General features: G+C 31.9%; 1 protein-coding gene across 4 annotated transcripts in view; it reads left to right on the top strand.

The window, feature by feature from the left end:
• The window catches only part of LOC106462984 (cardioacceleratory peptide receptor-like), a 78,646-nt gene that overhangs the window by 50,449 nt on the left and 6,999 nt on the right, over positions 1-21,198 (top strand). For 2 of the 4 annotated variants that reach the window (XR_002611384.1, XM_022390391.1), the window contains exons 2-6: positions 8,091-8,226; positions 9,999-10,102; positions 11,804-11,897; positions 12,948-13,235; positions 13,676-13,801. Coding sequence is in view for 3 of the 4 variants with exons in the window: in XM_022390391.1 (XP_022246099.1) it covers positions 8,091-8,226; positions 9,999-10,102; positions 11,804-11,897; positions 12,948-13,235; positions 13,676-13,801 (748 nt within the window). In the remaining variant the exon portion in view is untranslated. The remainder of the gene's footprint in view (positions 1-8,090; positions 8,227-9,998; positions 10,103-11,803; positions 11,898-12,947; positions 13,236-13,675; positions 13,802-21,198) is intronic. The other 2 variants (XM_013922955.2, XM_022390392.1) reach the window with 2 other exon arrangements.

Below are 21,198 nucleotides of genomic sequence, written 5' to 3'. Positions count from 1 at the left end.
ACTAGAGGGAAGGCAGCTAGTCATCACCACCCACCGCCAACTCTTGGGCTACTCTTTTACCAACGAATAATGGGATTGATTATAACACCCCTACGCCTGAAAAGGCGAGCATTTTTGGTGGGATGGGGATTTGAATCTGCGACCCTCAGCTTGGGAGTCAAGCGCCCTAACCACCTAGCCGTACCGGGCCCAGATGTTTGAAAGCAGCTAATATCTGTAAGAAATAAAAATATAAGGTTGATGTAAAAAATTACATTAAAATTCAAACTTGATAATAATTTTTTAAATTGTTTTGGTCTCAGCATCGCCTTATCATTTACTTTAAAAAAATTCTAACATGAATGCAATTCGTGAATTTGATAGAAAATTGCAATAAGTATTTGATGAATTATAAAAAAAGTTGTTGATACCTGAAGGAGTTTTCAAAACTATCTTCTATAAGAAACAAACATATCACTATGTGTAATTAAAAAATTGACATCTCGACTTAATTCGATAGTAGTGGTACTCAACAAAATATTCCTAAAAATTATAATTTTTTTATCTCTGTTTTTCGATTAATTACACTTGCCAATTCTAAAAAGCCAACTGAAGAGATTCGTATTCTAATGTACGGTGAAAATTATAGTATGTAAGTGTTTTAGAGGCAATATTAATTGTCAAGTGTTAAGAAAAAGAAAGTCACCTAAAGTAAGTTTTTATTTTATAAAATAATTTATCAAATCAAAGAAGGTTTATTCATACAAGCTTTTTCAACATCTGGAGTAGATTTAGGCCTAACATTGAATGAAACTGTAATAGGTATCGGTGTTGGCAATGTTAACTTGGATGACACCTTAAGTTATACATGGATTAAACGGTGAGGTCATAAACCCTTATGTTATCCGTAATTTAGAAATTACCAAACTATTGCGAAATAATAGCAACTCTATTATGACTATTTCTAGCACAAACATTAGCTTAGGGAATCAGTCACAATTTTTGTAATTTTCGGTCAATAAAACAAGTAAGCTCCGTATAGGATTATAAGAATATAACAAAGAAGACACAAACAAAACTACCAAGAGTTATATTTATTTTTGTGGCCGTTTTCGATAAATCTTGGTTCACCATCAACTACAAGGATAATAATGCTTGTAAGAAAATATGTTGTATTAATAGCTCAAATTCTATTTGAGGAGATTAGAATAACATCAATATTGGTTGTTTTAACCAATACTGGACAGCCTAGTTTTTGTTTTGAACCATTAAAAACTTTTAAAATATATATTTTGCACTTGCGAAACTTACTTTACCCTCCTGCCATAGAGAACAGTATAGATACATACCTACATATGTATCATAATGTACTTTACACAGCATAAGATTTTACATTTTCAGAAAAAGTTGGTATGAACAAAAATAATTTCATACATACAGATTCTGTAATTAAGTATAAATTGGTTTCAGTTAACCACAAGAAGAGAGGGTTAATGAAATATATATTTAATCTAATTAAACAGTATTCAAATCAGTTTATTACAAAAACCTCAGCAAGGTTAATTCCATATCTAAGACATTTATATAAACTAGGGCCATGTGTAATGAACACTTTCCTTTTACTTTATTTTTTTCAGATAGAGATCTAAACGACAGATAAGTTATATTAGAATTATAAGTTTTACATTTTAAAACTAACAGTAAAAAAATAATTATGTTCTCAAATATCCGCCCTAACTGTGACGTTAAAATTTCAGATCCTCAGCTTCTAACGTAACGAAACAGTAAAAACAGAATCATGTCCTCAGACTTTAAGCAGGAAATTTGAATTTCAAATCATCAAACGATAAATAATACTGTGTAAACAGAATTTAAAATTCCCATCCTGTAAACCTCGTAGTTAAATCAATATCACATGTCCTGAAACTAATTTTACAAGTGAAATTATAAGACGATGTACATTCCTCAAATATAACAGTGAATTCAAATATTAAATCCTAAAAATTCAAACTTGTGTTTGACATCAGAACTCTAAGCTTTAAACTTCGTAGTTAGATCAATACCACACGTCCTCAAACATCAATTTTCAAAGTGATATTAAAATACTAGATTCAGAATCTTCAATCCTAACAATTTCATAAGAGTCCAAAGATCTCAAACCTTAACCATAACAATGTCATTAGATTTCAAAGATCTCAAACCTCAACTCTAACAATGTCATTAGATTTCAAAGATCTCAAACCTCAACCCTGACAATGTCATTAGATTCCAAATATCTCAAACCTCAACCCTAACAATGTCATTAGATTTCAAAGATCTCAAACCTCAACCCTGACAATGTCATTAGATTCCAAATATCTCAAACCTCAACCCTAACAATGTCATTAGATTTCAAAGATCTCAAACCTCAACTCTAACAATGTCATTAGATTTCAAAGATCTCAAACCTCAACTCTAAAAATGTCATTAGATTTCAAAAATCTCAAACCTCAACCCTAACAATGTCATTAGATTCCAAAGATCTCAAACCTGAAATATTCCAAAGATTTCAAATCTCAACCCTAACTATGTCATTATTATCCTTTGTATTCAAACTTCACACATGATTTCAAACATTAAAGTTGTGTCTTTGAATTTTAAAACTGTTACGTTAAAATCTCACATCTCGAAATTTCAAAACTTTCAATGACATTACAATTCCCCAGTTTCAAGTATCAAAACTAGTACTGAAGAGCAATAAAACTTCTACAACTTTAAATGTAAAATTTGAGAATACAGTAATATTTCAATGTAGATTTTTATCACAATACACAAATCCGATATCACAATACTACACAAATCTGAGGTATTATTAAAACTACAAACAATAGTAGTATATTTGCAAACAATTCTGCTAGTGATATTATAAAACTTCTATTAGGGTTATTAATACACATTTTAAAATTTTATAGAAATATACACAAAATTCTAATAAAACGACAATAGATTCTTAAAATGTGTAAAAGAAACGCGACATAATGATGGTAAAAACTTTAGTTCATCTGAAAGTTATTAACAATACTAAAAATATTGTACACTCTTTTATAACAATCGTAATAGCGGTATCAAGATCTTATGGAAATTTATAAGTAATCTTAAGAATATTGGTAGAATGTTAAGCATGTCTGAACGTAGCCTTAATAATGATACTAAAATATTGTAATTCTTTTTAAAAATAATCCTATTTATTCCACTAGTAGCTTTCAACACTTGTAAAAAATGGTTATAATCTTAACGATATTAAAATCTTACACGATTTTTAGATAATTCTATGATACCACTAGTAATTTTCAACACTTGTAAAAACTGGAATAATGTTAATGACATTGAAAGTTTACATGATATGCAAATAATTCTAATAATACCGCTAGTAACTTTCAACACTTGTAAAAATCGTAATAATGGCAATGATATTAAAAACTTACATAATTTGCAAATATTCCTAATGACGTCATTAGCATGCTTTGTTTTGAAATATTAAATCAGTTACGATAAATTCCATAAAGCACTTTTCTAAAGTTTAAAATGACAATTCTTGCTTCTTTAGTAGATGAGTACGGTTAATAAGTGAAAAGATTGATCAGAAATGGAAATAGCTCAACCTTTCCTTAAAAGTTTTCCTTTATTTGCATGCCAAAACGTAAACTGTGTAACATATAAAATTCAGAATCATTAATATGTCAACATGTGACTGACAGAAACAATACCATTTCTGAGGACAAAACAAGCACGTGATTTAGACAATGGTTTCTCTACAGAAGCTTATCATTCAAGGAATATTAATACCGCGACACTGGGGAATTAATGTGATGATGACTGGAAGGAAATGAAAACTACGAGCCTGATGACAATGGTTGTCCTGCTAGTTATAAGTCTGGTGATTTGTTTTAATCTTATAGAAAATGCCTTGCCCTGCGTTGTTTCCTCTCTGTAACTAGATGGGATATTTCGGTGTAATATATCTTAAATCACGCAATAACCTGAACGAATGTCGAAACACCTGCTATTCCTCTAAAGAATAATAAACGTAAAAAATAGGCTGTAAGTGTCGCTCATGTGCATTATGGTAACCTATAACATGGCACACAAGGAAAAGATGGAGTATACTACAATAGTGCATTAATTAATATGAACATCAAGAGTAAAGCACAAAAGTAATACATCATATGTGTTCGGTTTCTAGAATTTATGCGTTAAACCATACAACAAAAATGTGTTAAAAAGATAACTATTATATAAATACTGAAATTGCAATAATTCGAAGTAATACCTTCTACAACAAGTGAAAATAAGTTTTAATATGTAATAAAACTTTAATAACGTTTTACTGCTGGAAGCTGAGTTGACACGGCGAACAGAAAGTAGTGCATGGTGAATGTAGAAATAACATTCTTTGAGAACGTCTAATAAGAAACATTTTACTACTTGAAATTGAGTTGACACGGCGGCGAACAGAAAGTAGTGCATGGAGAATGTAGAGATAACATTTTTTAGGAACGTCTAATAAGAAACGTTTTACTGCTTGAAATTGAGAATCAAAGCTCATTTGACACAAGCTAAAATGAAACAAACTTATATGTATTTTCAGTATTTTGATCAATAAACCAGAAGATTAGTAAAAACAAGTTTTATCCAAGAGAAACAACTTTCAGGAGAACCTTTAACAATTATTAAAAGTAACATTGATTATGTTTACGTGTTTCTAACGATATTTAGCAGTTCAGATTTTTCATGTTTACGTGTTGCCAGCAATATTTTGAAACTTAGACTGCACATGTTATCGTGTTTCTGAATAATACGTGTATAGTAAAATTTACGTTTCCCATGTTTACGTGTTGCTAACGATATATTTGAAACTCAAGCTGCTCAAGTTTACATGTTTCTCAGCAAAACATGTATGTGATAGCCCATGCCTATTTTATCTACATATCGCTAGAAAAATATAAAATCTTACATTATTCATGCTAACGTGTGGTTAATAATTTGTCTTTCATTACATAAAAAACTTTCTTCCATCAAGTCTACTCCAAGTACTTCTCTTCCAGCTCAAGCCTCACCATGTAATATTCATATTCAATAATTTATATATTATGAATCACTATTAGGAAGCTGGTCTAACAGTTTATTTATTTAGAAACAGCTATTCTTGTCGTCTAAATTCTCTACCAAAAACTTCCACACCGTAAAGTGACTTTTTTCTCTGTAGCTCAGGAATAACTTTTCAGCTCAGAAGATCGTAAAAAAATAAAAAATATTGCTATCCACGTTCTATCGATGTATGATAATTGCTATTTTTAGCTAAATTTATAGAGAGGAATTGTGCTAACTATCAAAATACCGAAAACAATTTGTGATTTAAGTTTAGATAGCTGTCTTTGAAATTACTTTGCATCAATTAGTTAATTAATTAAACGAGTGTCATAAGAAATATTCAATACCTATATTTATCGACTCCTCTTGTAAAACTGTTTACATCCTATTAATCATATCTTATTTTGTTTTTTACATTGAAATACATCTGTATTAGAAGATAAATTTCACAACAGTATGTTAGTTATTACTCATTTACAAAACTTTTATAGAGAAACGCATGAGTCAACGTAATTCAAAATAGCTTACTCGGCTTTTGAAACTCCAAATTACTTTCTACAACGCAAGCAATCCCTTCACTTTTTCAAAGACTTGTATTTTGTTATTATATAAGTCAAACTAGTTATTTCATAATTTATTAAACTTATTATGTGATTCTCATGGATTAGATTTTCCGTTTCAACTAAATTAACATGTATGTAAAAAACAACAACAAAAAACATTTGGACATAATTACATGCCCCCTTTATTCTGTTAAGTGTACATAACTTAAAATTATACGATTTGTGATGACTTACCACAACAATTCACTAGATAACATCTACTAATAAGATGACTTACCATAACAATTCACTAGATAACATCTGCTAATAAGTTGAATTACCACAACAATTAACTAGATAACATCTACTAATAAGTTGAATTACCACAACAGTTAACTAGATAACATCTACTAATACGATGACTTACCACAACAATTAACTAGATAACATCTACTAATAAGATGACTTACCACAACAATTCACTAGATAAAATCTACTAATAAGATGACTTGTTTTGCAAATAAAGATAACTAGAGAATTTCAAAGTCTCTTGCATTCAGTATCACGTAAAAACTTCAAAAATATCATTTATGTTTGATAAACAGATGGTTTAGCTGTAAGTTTGTGGGTTTGTAGAGAAAAGATTGGAGTTTGATACCCGCGGTAACAAAACGCAGATAACCCATTTTCAAAGTTTGCGTTTAAAAAAGAAGAAACAAGAAAACAAAGTTATTAGTAGATGTTATCTAGTTAATTGTTGTGGTAAGTCATCGTATTAGTAGATGTTATCTAGTTAATTATTGTGGTAAGTCATCTTATTAGTAGGTGTTATCTAGTGAATTGTTGTGGTAAGTCATCTTATTAGTAGATGTTATCTAGTGAATTGTTGTGGTAAGTCATCTTATTAGTGGATGTTATCTAGTTAATTGTTGTGGTAAGTCATCTTATTAGTAGATGTTATCTAGTGGATTGTTGTGGTAAGTCATCTTATTAGTAGATGTTATCTAGTGAATTGTTGTGGTAAGTCATCGTATTAGTAGATGTTATCTAGTTGATTGTTGTGGTAAGTCATCGTTTTAGTAGATGCTATCTTGTTAATTGTTGTGATAAGTCATCTTATTAGTAGATGTTATCTAGTGAATTGTTGTGGTAAGTCATCGTATTAGTAGATACTATCCTGTTAATTGTAGTGGTAAGTCATCGTATTAGTAGATGTTATCTAGTTAATTATTGTGGTAAGTCATCTTATTAGTAGATGCTATCTTGTTAATTGTTGTGGTAAGTCATCGTATTAGTTGATATCTTGTTAATTGTTGTGGTAAGTCATCGTATTAGTAGATGTTATCTAGTTAATTGTTATGGTAAGTCATCGTATTAGTAGATGCTATCTTGTTAATTGTTGTGGTAAGTCATCGTATTAGTAGATGTTATCTGTTAATTGTAGTGGTAAGTCATCGTATTAGTAGATGCTATCTTGTTAATTGTTGTGGTAAGTCATCGTATTAGTAGATACTATTTACTTAATTGTTGTGGTAAACTTTAATCTGGCATACACTAGAAACAAAAATATATTCTTATGGTAAAATCCAGGATTCTATTCCCCATGCCTCCCAGTGGCTCAGCGGTAAGTCTGATGGTGTGTATCGCTAAAACCTGGTTTAATTACCCGTGGTGATAAAATCGTTTTGTAAAAATGTATTTCTTTTTTATCTTTAGATATTATTATTTGATTACAATCTGTTGTGTTCAACGCGTATAAGATAAATCTGCTGCAAAAGACGCCCTCCTCATTTTGGAGCTATGGCTGTTTAAAAAATTGACTGTCTAATTCGGTCAGAAAAAAAGGAGCCCAGAATTGGCTGTGTTTGTTTTTAATTGTCGTCTTTCCCTCTAATCTACCGTATTAAAGCAACTGGTTCAGGTGTTTAAGGGTTGCTTGTTTGAATATTTCACACATAGCTAAATAAAGGCTATCTGCGCTAGCTTCCTTATTTCTGAGCTAACATGTTCTTGCAGATAACCAAATATACTCGAGTCTAGGTTTATTGCTTTAACTGTGCATTATAACACACTACTTTTAGTAAAAGATTTAACATCCCATAAATTCCAGAACCAGAGATTTGATGACTGTATATACTTATGCACACACACACACACACGCACACATATATTTACTAAAATATATAGAAATTTCTTCAGCAACCTAAGTTTGATTCAATTTGAATACCACTTTACTTAATGCATAAAACTTAAAATATCACGAAAAAGGACTACTCCACAAGCCATTAATAACATAAAAAGGGCAATACATAAACTATGTTTTCAACATAAACATTCACTAATTTTGATAAAACCTTATGCCAATGACAATTCTTTTCACTCTGGTTTTGTTACAGGAAATAAAAGATTAACTGAAATCACATGTTTTCATTTCTTCAGACGGAACAAATCACCTTTATGTGGGTTATTTTTACGATGATTGTCGTTGGTAACAGTTCTGTCCTGGTGACATTGTTGATGTCGAAAAATAGAAAGTCCCGGATGAACTTCTTCATAATGCACCTAGCTCTTGCAGGTAAGCTCCACTTTTTACTTTGCATCCACAGCTAGCTTGCATTTAAATCTAGCGTTGACGCAGGGTTTAGTATATGATTAAAGATCCGTTTCTGCTTGTGATTAAGCGATAGCTGAACAGAAGTGAATTAACGTGTGAAAATTTACCATCCCATGTTAGGTAACAAATCAAAATGCTTGACTGCCAAAAACTGAAGTTTCGAACAACTTCAGTCTTATTAAGTTAACGATGCATCACGTTGTAGTTAGACATGAAAGTGGATTGATGTGGTTCGTTCTTTATTTTGCTTAAGTTATCTTAGTGAGAAAAAAAAAGACATTGAATACTATTGTGTAATTTTTTTCGCATCTTATTCTATTGAAAAGCATTTAACAAAAGTTGAGTTGGGATTATATTTAATAAGATGTACATAGAAGATTGATTTATGATTAACTTAAAAGCTGATTACTACTGAGTTTCATGTGATTAATACTCAACATGTATTTTTTTTATTTTACGAGTAAAAAAAACATTTAATGTAGGAACGCAATAGATTTTACACAAGCTCTTAAACAATTCTGGTATCAAGATGACGACATTTCTTAAGAACATTCCACTAACAAGTTTTGAACTCCATGTAATCGTTCCTGACATTTCTTAAGAACATTCCACTAACAAGTTTGAACTCCATGTAATCGTTCCTGACATTTCTTAACAACATTCCACTAACAAGTTTTGAACTCCATGTAATCGTTCCTGACATTTCTTAACAACATTCCACTAACAAGTTTTGAACTACATGTAATCGTTCCTGATATTTCTTAACAACATTCCACTAACAAGTTTTGAACTCCATGTAATCGTTCCTGATATTTCTTAACAACATTCCACTAACAAGTTTTGATCTCCATGTAATCGTTCCTGACATTTCTTAACCACATTCCACTAACAAGTTTTGAACTCCATGTAATCGTTCCTGACATTTCTTAACAACATTCCACTAACAAGTTTTGAACTCCACGTAATCGTTCCTGACATTTCTTAACAACATTCCACTAACAAGTTTTGAACACCATGTAATCGTTCCTGATTTCCTACAGTTGTAAAGAGCATCTTAAAAAGGAAAAGGCAGTACAACATTTGTTAACAGAGACCCAAATTTTAGTCCGTGTTTAAAGATAAATAAATTGCAGTTAACTTTCTAAGTCATTAGAGTGCTGATATGTTGTCCTTTAAGGGCAAAGCTATACAGTAGACTGTCTACGCTTTGTCCATCGAAGGGAGACATACCTCAGATGTTAGCGTTGTAGGTCCACAAACTTACTGCTGTACCCACTGAGTGATGGTCGTTTCCATGTATTCAGACACAGTAGTCTGTTTAAAAATAGTTCGCAAATAAATAAATACCTTAATTTTTCTTGGACAACTATTGTCATCAGTCTATTTGCAGGTTATGTCAGCAAGTTTATTACATTACCGTGCAACTTCTTCAAACTTTACGGTTGTAAGGGGAAATACTAATTACCTTTTAAGCGTAAAGAAGGAATTATTTAAGAACTTCTTCGTCAAAGTAAAAAAACAAAAAGAGTGAATAATAATATGTCAAATATATTAATTAAAACAAGAAATACTATTTCCTGATGGCTTGAGTTTTCCATTCATATGTGGATTAGATTGAACTGTTATTGATTCCGAATTTAGTGTTTTCATCGTGTTTAGGTCATATAAAAATGATTATTATTTCATGCTGTAAATTTTAAAGTTCATATATCAGATCTCCGAATCTTTATTAGACTTGTCCGTGGGTTTGGTCCAGGTTTTGGCAGATGTTATCTGGAGGATGACGGTGGACTTTTATGGTGGAAGAATTGTCTGTAAGCTTGTCCGTTATTTACAGGTATATGAAATACCTTTTGATATTTTATAAAACCTTATGAGATATCAGTTTTTATAATTATATTTTAGAGGTGTCAGTTTTTCTCTTTACTTTATCATTGTATTTTATGATATATCAAAAATCTGTGAATCCTTGATAACATCTCTTAACATCATCTTTGTTTAAAGTATGTTAATAAGAAGTATATTAATAAGTTCAAATGAAACGTCTCCTTGCTATATGTTTAATTTTTAGCGCTCTGAAGAAGAAAATAATATTTTTCTCATGTTTGATACTCATTTTCATACTTTATATTTTCCATCTTTGAACTACCTGTTCAACAGGATGAATAAACAGTTCATGAACTAACTAATGAATGTATATTTGCTGTAAAATTCTTTTCAATGCTATAATTATAGCTACCAGTTTGGCCGCCAATTTTTATTTCATTCCTTTTAGTCGCTCGAGAAACCCTTTTTGGCCACACCTTTATTTTCACACCTAAGGTGTTTTTGAATAGATATCATGACTTTTTGTCTATACACTCTAACAAAACACATCAAATATGAAAGTGACACTCGATAGCAACCAAAATTAGCCTTATGATCGCATCCCTATTATTCGGAACAAACCTTTACCTTATATAACAAACCTGATTCTTTAAAATATATGGTGGTAGTTTTCCTCTCTAAAACAGTGTTAATAACTTCTTTTATAGTAACGCCAAGGAATATAGATTAAAAGTTTCTTGTCATCACCAGCATGCACTCGGTACAGCCATATCAAGCATCATTATTTACGTTAATTACTTAAGCTAACATGTCTGAAAGGTTGGTAATGAATAGTCAATAATAACCGCCCACCCATATGATTCGTTTGAAAAACTTGAGCTAGAAACTGCTAATCTAGCTTACTTGGTCCAACCAATACTTATGTATCTGCACGTCCTTTCACCTTATAGTTTTGCTTCTGTAAATCAGCCGTCTTTAATCCGAATAGACAAAAACTAAAAACGGTCCACTTTTAATCTTAGGTGAAGCTGTAGTAAAAATGTTAGACCGATAGCTCACGAGACTTTTTGCATAGGCATGAGCAAAACCTTTGCACATGTGGCTTATATTTATAAAAAATGAGTCTCCTGATTGTAGGTTGAAAAGATGTCTCAGTGTACCAAATTTGACAAAAATCCATAAAAGTTAAATATATTTTTCATCAGATAAAGTTTCCGTACTTTTGGTGAGAAGAAAAAATAATAGGAAGAAAATCAAAATTGGAGATGTTATATCTCAGATATTTTATAACAGATTGCCTTAAAATTTGGATCTGAAGTAAGGATCCAGTAGAGCACATCCACTGAAAATATACGACAGATTGAATTACCACAGTCAGAGAAACAGAAGGTGGAAAATCGCTAAACTATCACTCCTGTTAATAACACACAATGGTCCTGCACCAAGTTGTTTTGGCTGCACTACACACTATTGTGTGTCTTGTCTTGATTTTAAGAGATTTGAATGCTGTTAAACATTATAGGATACTATTCATAGTTTCTACTTCTAATAATTGAAAAGATTTATAGAATAGTTTCCCTTACGGTTTCAAATATTTCTGTTTAAGGACAGAGAAACAGGTTATGTCGCTCACTTGGCGTTGTACTTGCAGATTAGCATGTTTATATGAAGACGATAGACTTGTTTAAAAAATATATTATTTTCTTTCCAGGTAATGGTAACCTATTCCTCAACGTATATGTTGGTCGCTCTAAGCATAGATCGTTATAACGCAATTACCCACCCAATGAAGTTTCGAGGAAGTTGTAAGTTTTTTTTTTGTAGCGTCATAGTTTACAAAGATCTACACCTTTAATTGGCAAGGTGCCACAAAAGTAGTTATACAAAAAAAAATATTAACCTGCTTCTAAGAGATATATACCAGATTTCTTTGCACCAAATAGACAGTAATTTATAAATTGTGAATATTATTTTTTTTTACCAAGGAAATGTTTCCTGAGCTTTGAATATCCTAAGTGAGTGACTGGAACTTGCCTATTTTAGAATAAATATTCTAGATAACAGAGAACATTCTGGCTGGTATTCTTCTATTAAGAAATTTAATTATTTAAATTTTAGTTGACTTGTTTTGTAAGTTAGAGCTATTATTAATCATCCATTGTAACCCTTGTTTAAGTGAGCCAATTATTCAGTAAAACATACCCTTCAACAAATTATACATAGTGTTTTTTATATTGTATTCAAGATCTCATTTTCAGTAAACAATAAAAAACTCCACAATATATTATTATTTTTTCTTCAAATTTTCTACCTTTTCTCTTTTAGATTACGTAATATAATTTACCTAAACAAGGTGTATTATCTCAAATTAAAAGATAGCACATTATGAGAAGTTTTAGGTATTTTTGTTTTAATTACATATTTTGTTAGCACGAATGTTAAGATTTGTTGGGCAAAGTGCAAAAAAGAGTTAATAAAATCTACTATTGGCGCTGAGATCAACATCTGTTGCTACTTATATTGCCAACAGATAAGTAGTAATGATTTTAGATGATCGAGCTTACTAATATGTTACTCTTAATGTTATGTATTACATAGTTTTTTATCTCTGCTGCTATATCGGCTTTTTCCACCATGAACGGTTGATGTTTGTGACATATGGGTAAAAATTATTCGAACTTGTCAATTTTAAGCCATTTTATGCTGAGAACATGTCATACAACGTGTATGCAGAATTGTACTTTCTTAAATCACTGAAGCTAGTCCCCAGCACGAATTAATGTTTTTTGTTGTTTACAGCTTTAAGTGATTGTTAACACTAATCTGTAATTTTTGTATATACATTTTCCTAACAGGGAAGCGAGCTAGGATCCTGGTAGTATCTGCATGGGGAGTCAGTACACTAGCCTCCATCCCAGCCATATTTCTAAACGAAGACTTGGTAATCAAAGGTCGAGTACAGTGCTGGATTGACCTCAGTCCGTGGCAATGGAAGGCCTACTTGATGCTTGTAGCGCTGTCTTTATTCTTCTTCCCAGCCCTGATTATTTCTACTTGTTACAGTGTGATTGTGTACACTATCTGGAACAAAAGCAAAGCCATGGGTTATCCAAAGATTCAGAATAATTCCATTCTTTCAAAACGTAAGTAGAACTTTCTGTTAAACCCTTGAACTCGATAAGCTTTTGTTTGTAATTAAAAACAGAATTAGAACACCTGTATATTCTTTTCAACGTCGAATTTCTAGAAACAATCTTGCAAATTTCATCTTATTAGTTTTATAATATATACAATAAAATATTGTTGGACACGTAGTGTAAACATAAAGCATATTTCATAACCATTTCTCTGTTACAAATTTTTGCGACGTGCATTTTTTGTACATATATTTTCCCAGTAATTTCGGACAATATTTTGTACTTCATCTCAGGTGGAGTCCGAAAACAGTACTAAATCGACAAATGTAATAGCAATAATTCAAAAACTACCCAGTTTTACTATATTTAGTACAATAATTGAACAAAAGTTATTGCTCTGTAACTTACTAGCCAAAGTAAAGCCTACTGTTATTACACTCCCAAAGCAGGAAGCACCGTACGACAAAACGCTTCCATTGACAGTGATATAGACAGTAGAAGAGCGAGTTCAAGAGGAATAATCCCAAAAGCAAAAATAAAATCTGTGAAGATGACCCTTGTGATAGTCTTTGGTAAGTATTCAAGTCCATGAAGATGACCTTTGTGATAGTCTTTGATAAGTATTCAAGTCCATGAAGATGACCTTTGTGATAGTCTTTGGTAAGTATTCAAGTCCATGAAGATGACCTTTGTGATAGTCTTTGATAAGTATTCAAGTCCATGAAGATGACCCTTGTGATAGTCTTTGGTAAGTATTCAAGTCCATGAAGATGACCTTTGTGATAGTCTTTGATAACTATTCAAGTCCATGAAGATGACCCTTGTGATAATCTTTGGTAAGTATTCAAGTCTATGAAGATGACCCTTGTGATAATCTTTTTTAAATATTCCAGTCTGTGAATATGAACTTTTTGACAGTCTTCGGTAATTATTCAAGTCTGTGAAGATGACCTTTGTGATAATCTTTGGTAATTATTCAAGTCTGTGAAGATGACCTTTGTGATGGTTTATTCATGCATTGTACTGGGAAAAATAAAGACAATTTAGTAGAAATATATTAACACGAAGCAGATTGATGTTGAAGTTGGAGCTCATAACCTATAAACCTGTGAGAATTACAGACTACTTCTAATTTCTTTTGTATGTTCTGTACAACAAAACTTGAGAGGTTGGTACTTTTAGTTATAAGCCTTTCTGTTTAAGTCGCCTGTTTGCAGCAGTGCCACGTAAGGTTTCAGCTGTCGTTGATTCACTCATGTAATGAAAACAAAAATACCAATTTAAGTTAAAAGACTCTTTCAAACCATTAATTAACGCACTTGATCAACGTTATCTTATTCTACCCCAAAGACTAAAAATTCCCAGTTCTACTTTAACTGATGAAAATAGATTTAGTCCTGTAGTTAGGGTATCGACTGTGTGTTTAATCAATATATCATGAAAGAGCAGAAAAATATTGTTTAGGGACATTCAAAAGAAAAGTAAAATTTGCATTTGGAGTTCTGTGTTAAATTTCATTGTCTATATATATTTACGGTTTGGTTTGTTTGAAATTAAGCACAAAGCTACACAATGGGCTATCTGTGCTCTGCCCACCACGGGTATCGAAACCTGGTTTCTAGCGTCGTAAGTCCGCAGACATACCGCCGTGCCACTGGGGGGCATATATTTACGGACACTAAAAGAAAATATGTATGAGCTTTGATACGAAGAATTTCATATTGTTGGTACGTCTACCTTTTTTGTTTGTGTACATTCAAGGTAAAAATGCATCGTTTGCATGATTTTAGTATTAAGCGTTTCAAATTGTTTGTATAACTTGTTCACTACCGATAGTTTCATTGGATGGTGTTCAATCGCCTGGATGTGAGAAACTTGATGAAAGTTAAATAATATTAATAACGAAACGTTTGAAATTAGATTAAAAAGACAGAGAAAACAATTGGGGAAAATTTGTAATCTTTAAATTTATTTGAAGTTGAACATTGTACATACGTTATAGATATCAGAAAACCATAATACAGAACACATCGTTTCTAACATTTGTGTTACATCGGCTTTATTTCCACACAGTGTTTCTTTGAATGAGTCAAATTATTCACAAAAACATAAATTTACACTTAAGGCTTCCGATAAACAAAATAATATGAATTTCTTCTACTAAAGCCCTCCAGTGCCACAGCGGTATGTCTGCGGACTTACAACGCTAGAAACCGGGTTTCGATACCCGTGGTGGGCAGAGAACAGATAGCCCCTTGTGTAGCTTTGTGCTTAACTTCAAAAACAAACAAACTTCTATTAAACCTGATTAATTGCTCTTGCCAAAAAGTTCTCTCTCTTTCCATTTTTTCGACGGAGCTACGTGCTCTTCTTAAATGCAGAATTAAACTTGTGTCAAAGTACAATATTAAACATACGAGAATACAAAGCTTTCTTTGAATTATATAAGTACAGAGTAGGGAGTGACCTAATAACTGCCATATCGGACTGTGGATCCGAGGGTCCATGGTTTATGAAACTTTGCCGCAAAGTCTCGGCCCTCATTTTGGGGCCGTAGTTGCAACATAAAAGTGATTGTCAAATCTCACTATTCGATTAGATTAGCTAAGTATTGGCGATAGATGATGTTTAGTAACTACCTTCCCTCTAGTATATTAGCCCATGTTGCGCGAATATCCAAAACAAACTAACAAATAAACAAAAGTACAACATAATATTAAATACTTTATTTCGACTTGCTACGTTGAATGGTTGTCTTTAGTAACCCTACGTGGAACGTTTGGTGTTGAATTATAACACTTTAAGTTTGCGAGACAACTCTACCTATAAAGTCAGATAAAATATTGCGATTTGCGATGTTATTCTTAGATAAAAGATGGAAATTAATATGAATATGAACAACGTCTGTTGTTTAGTTTAACAACGGCACAAGTTGGTGATATATCAGAGTTCTAGATTTCAGAGCTAGCGAGCCCAACTCGAATCCAGTCAAACCCTTATCATGGATGGTGGGTGTTAGAACGCCGCTTTCCCTTTATTTATTAGTTTTTACAAATTCATTTATTTTACAAATTGTCTTATCATACCATTTGCTTTATTATTCAACGTCTTCATAAAACATGGATTATCATAGCTTAATATATTCTTCATTCCTGGTTAACCTGCCAGACTGTTTATCAGAAGGTTTAAGGTTTGAGCCCATGATATGGCACTGAACATGCTCCACAATTTCAGCTGTGTGCGTGCTGTAAAAGTGACAGTCAATTCCGCTATTATGTTAAGAGTAACCGTATAGGAAGATGGTGCTGCTTATCTGGCTCTTTAGCTCATGTGTCGCGTAACAATGTCGCATAAGATGCTGCTCAAGTTGAAATTGATAAATTCTAGATTACTTAACTTGTAAATACGTGTCTATTAAACAGGTATCTTGCTCCAATGATAATCCATACTGAACCAGCAGTAATTCGATCAAGTTTCTCATTGTCAGTAAAATAAAAAAAAACAAATTAAGCTTAAATAAAGAGTTTAATTTATGTTCAGGATATTCAAGATAATTACTTGTGTTTGATATAAAATGTTTCAAGCAAATGTTTTACGAGTTTTAGCTTAATACGCCGATAAGCTTATAGAGTACGTCTGTTTAAATTTGCTCGCATCTATTCGAAAGCGAGATACCTTATCATTATGACATCTACAGGAACAAATGTGCATGAAGGAAGATTCGGTGTTGAATATTTCAACCTAAATTTGTGAACGTTTCCAAATGTTTAAATTTACATGTAAGCAGTTATGGGAGTACACTGTCATCCATTGCCTTATATCCTTTTATTGCCCTACTTATATTGTGCAGAATAAATTTTACAACGCTAAATATTTCAATAGTTCTTCCCGATTGTAAAAATGTTACTCCAAATTAAATCATTTAAACATGGCAGTTAGGTTCGAAACAAACAAATATGCCACTAGTTAATGACGCTAATATCTATAAATAAACTTGGCGTCGAATTAACGATCCTAACTCTTCCAGTTCCAATATATTACCTTAACAACGCCATATATCGTTATCCAGGGATCATTAAGAGGCTTATTACTTCTTTCACTTATCTAAAAAATTTATTACTGTTAAATAGGATGTATTGATTTTGGTAGGTCGGAAATTGCCAATAAGTAGGGGGAATAACCTCGTTGCTCCGATTCAACTACCGTTTTCGCATGCTATAAAAAAGGTAGTTAAGTTATAAAACTTTACAAAACGCTTGGAGACTTGTTAGCTTTTTATAAATAAGTAAATGAAAAAAGGAATTTAAGGATACATAGTTTACTTGAAATATACATATTATAATGTAATTTACTGTAATTTGTTTTAAAAATGTTTTTATGAAAGAAAAAACCTTGGGGAATTAACATGAAAGAGCATTGTTTCTGTTCTCTGAACATTGGCACTATCTATGGCAGTAACAAAAATTACGGAATTAATTTTAACTGAAAAAAAAACTTATAACTTGTCAGTACATGAAATTCCCCTAGTAGTTTAGCTCTACCTGTCAATCAATTATGTCTGCAATGGCTGTTTATGGTTGAAACCAAACTCGTGGCTCCATCTCTTGCTTCATATCTTTAGCCATTGCAATCTCTTCTTCTTCTAAATAAAAGGGTTTCCGCCAGGTGGTTAGGGCTCTTGACTCTCCGATCCACCAAACATTCTCGCTTTTCAGCCATGGGGGCGTTATAATGTTACGGCTAATCCCACTATTATTTGGTAAAAAAGTAGCCCAAGAGTTGGCGGTGGGTGGTGATGACTATCTGCCTTCATTCTAGTCTTTCACTGCTAAATTAGGGATGGCTAGCGTAGATAGCCATCGTGTAGTTTTGCGCGAAATTAAAAAACAAACAAATAAAAGGGTTTCCTATGTGTCTTGCAAATATAATAGTTATGTTTTCCAATACTTTTTACTTATTTGTTCGTTTGTTTATTGTTGATGTTGCTACATGTTGAATTTTGTTATATGTTAATAAGTGATTGGCGAAAATGTTTACATCTATAATCTCAATAACTAATTTTAAGTATTACTTTTGCGATTTTCTTGTTTTTGAAGTTAAGCACAAGCTACACAACGGGCTATCTGTGCTATACCCACCACGGGTATCGAAACACGGATTCTAGCGTTGTAAGTCCGCGGCATACCGCTGTGCCACTGGGGAGGGAGCTTAAAATTATACTGTGATAAACAACATGATATCTGCAGTTTCTTTTTGTTAATGTATCCCGAATAGATTAGCAAATATAGTTTTACAGAGCATCAATCAGCATGATCGGAAGACATAAGAATAAATATGCATATTATATTAGCCGGGAAAATGCAAATTAAAATCATTAGTATATTTGTGAACCTGCACATAACTGTAAAAAAAAAGAAACCAGTAGTTCTCTAGAGATATGAGTACCATAAAATCTGAAATTTCCTTCGTTATCAAGTTATATTATTAACCTTGTCTGATCTATATACTGGAGAGAGGATCATTTTTTTAGTGTTACCATTTTATCCTTAAATCGTGGCATTTTTTGATCAGGTGAATACTAAGAATAAACTATGTCTACTCTGCCGATACATCCATTGAAACAATATACATGTAGGTAATTTGTATGTGGTTTTGTGTCCGTTTTACTTCACCATATAGTAACCTATATACAATATAGATATGCCTTTGTATAAGGTCAAGTTAGATAGAAACAATGACAAAAAAAGACGATAATTGAAAAATCTACCTACAAACTGAAATACCTTTTCTTCTTTTTAATTATAATTTAAAGATTTCAAATTAAGCTTAACAAGTAAGGACAACTGGAAATGCAGATATGTTGTAAGTAGTATGTTTGTGTGCACGTATTGGTAGTGCTAAAGCTCGAGAGAAACCTCTCTGAAACTGTCAGAAAACTTGGACTTTGTCAAGCAAATCTGAAACGATACAGGAGACTCTGTTATGTTTTGTTTCTTTCTGGTCATGCTTACTATTTGTTACTTGATTCATCTTTATATAGCTAGAAATCAAGCGTTGTTGTCTTTCATTTGCGTTGCTTCTTATTTTTAATCAAATGAAAACATAATGTACAATATATTGTAATGTCAAAGAAACGTTGCACTGCATTAAGATATTCTGGTATATTATTGACAATACTTCATCGGTGTACTTAGATTTACATAAACAGTCCATCACTATATGCATGTAACTACATCGCCTGGTATTATACAAATGTAGACAATAGTTGTATAGGCCAGGTTTCTTCTTACCATTGATTCGCCCGCTTGCAGAACCCAGCAGATTACCCTTTTATGCTCCGAAATACCTTCACGATTTGTTTGGTTAAAAATTGAAAGGAATAGTTAAATAAAGGGTTATTTGCTAACTTTTCCAACACTTCCTAGAGAACATACGCGCCAACGTTCGTTCGTTTCGTTTCCTGATTTGGGTGGAGAACAAGCGAGTTAAAATAGTAACAATGTAATCACAACTTTAAAATACTTGGAAACTGTAAAACAGTGGAACGTCTTTTATTGATCAAGCCATTAATTTGATTTAGAATGACGTCAGTTACCCACACTTTTAATTTTAGATCGAGCTGGTGTAATCCTGAAATCAGACAGTCATATTGTGTGAAACTGTATTCGCTTTGACTGATATATTTTCTTACGTTTCGTGTTATTCAGTAATAGAATATTTTTCTTCCTAAAATGCAAACTTATGTGACTTAGATAAAATTCTGGTTATTAGCATGGTCTGATGGTTAGGGCGCTTGATTCGCAATCTTCTAGTGTCGGTATCGAAACCCAACCCCAAGCATCCTCGCTCTTTCAGCCGTGGAGCGTTATAATGTTACGTATAATCCTAGTATTTCTTGTTAAAGAGTATCCCAAGAGTTGGTAGTGGGTGGCGCTGACCAGCTGCCTTCCCTCTACATTGTAAACAAACCCCGTAAAAATAAACGCAGTTAACCGTCGTTTTTCAATGTTATACATGCTAATGTTAGTGTAATTATCCGTAAGGTTTTTAATGTATAGAACCATTTTTCAAAACACTGTAATATCCATTGAATGTAATATGAAAATGTTTAGAAAAAATAATTTGACAACAAAAAGACAATATTTATTTAAATTATCGGTGAATTACGATACTCCATCCTATATTTTATACATGCATAATATTTATCAATTAAAAACTAGGCATACACAATTCAAGTTGTTTATCTATAGGTATTGTAAGGCATCCTTTCAGACTTCAAAACTTATGTAGGTCTTGTGCGTTTCATAAAAGTAAAGCAACTTTTTTACGTGATTTGTCAGTCTGAAAGCAGGAATTCACTAAAACAATTGACGTTTGTATAAATCATAGAGATATTCTGACAACGCTTAAACAAATAACGAATAAAGCTATTTTATGTGGATAAACCATTTAAACTGTTTCTATGTGGAACTGTAAAAAACAACAAGCTTGAAATATATAATAAAACCATCGTTTTATGTTGACTAAACATTAATTTAAAAAAGTGTTTCTTTATGAAATTACACTAAAAAGAATTGAAATACATGGTAAAACAATCGTTTTAAGTGAATTAACCTTTAATTTACAAGTATTTCTTTGTAGAATGACTGTAAAAAATCACTAGAAATGCATGCATAGAAATATATGTAATGTGATTATATGTTAATTTAAAAGTATTTCTTTGTGGAATGACACTAAAACAAACAATTAAAATACATGGTAAATAAATTATTTTATGTGAAATAACCGTTAATGTAAGTGTAATTCCTCGTAGAATAACAGTAAAAACACTTAAAATACAGATTAAAACAGTTATTTTATGGTAAATTTAACAAAAGACATCGTGAATTAACTTAAGGTTCTGAAGACGGCTTGAATGGGTAATGAAGAAAAACTTTAATATAACAGCAAATGATGATGACAAAACCTT

The sequence above is a fragment of the Limulus polyphemus genome, unplaced genomic scaffold (genome assembly GCF_000517525.1).
Source record: "Limulus polyphemus unplaced genomic scaffold, Limulus_polyphemus-2.1.2 Scaffold1294, whole genome shotgun sequence".
Lineage (NCBI taxonomy): Eukaryota > Metazoa > Arthropoda > Merostomata > Xiphosura > Limulidae > Limulus > Limulus polyphemus.
This window is presented reverse-complemented; position numbering and strand designations above follow the sequence as displayed.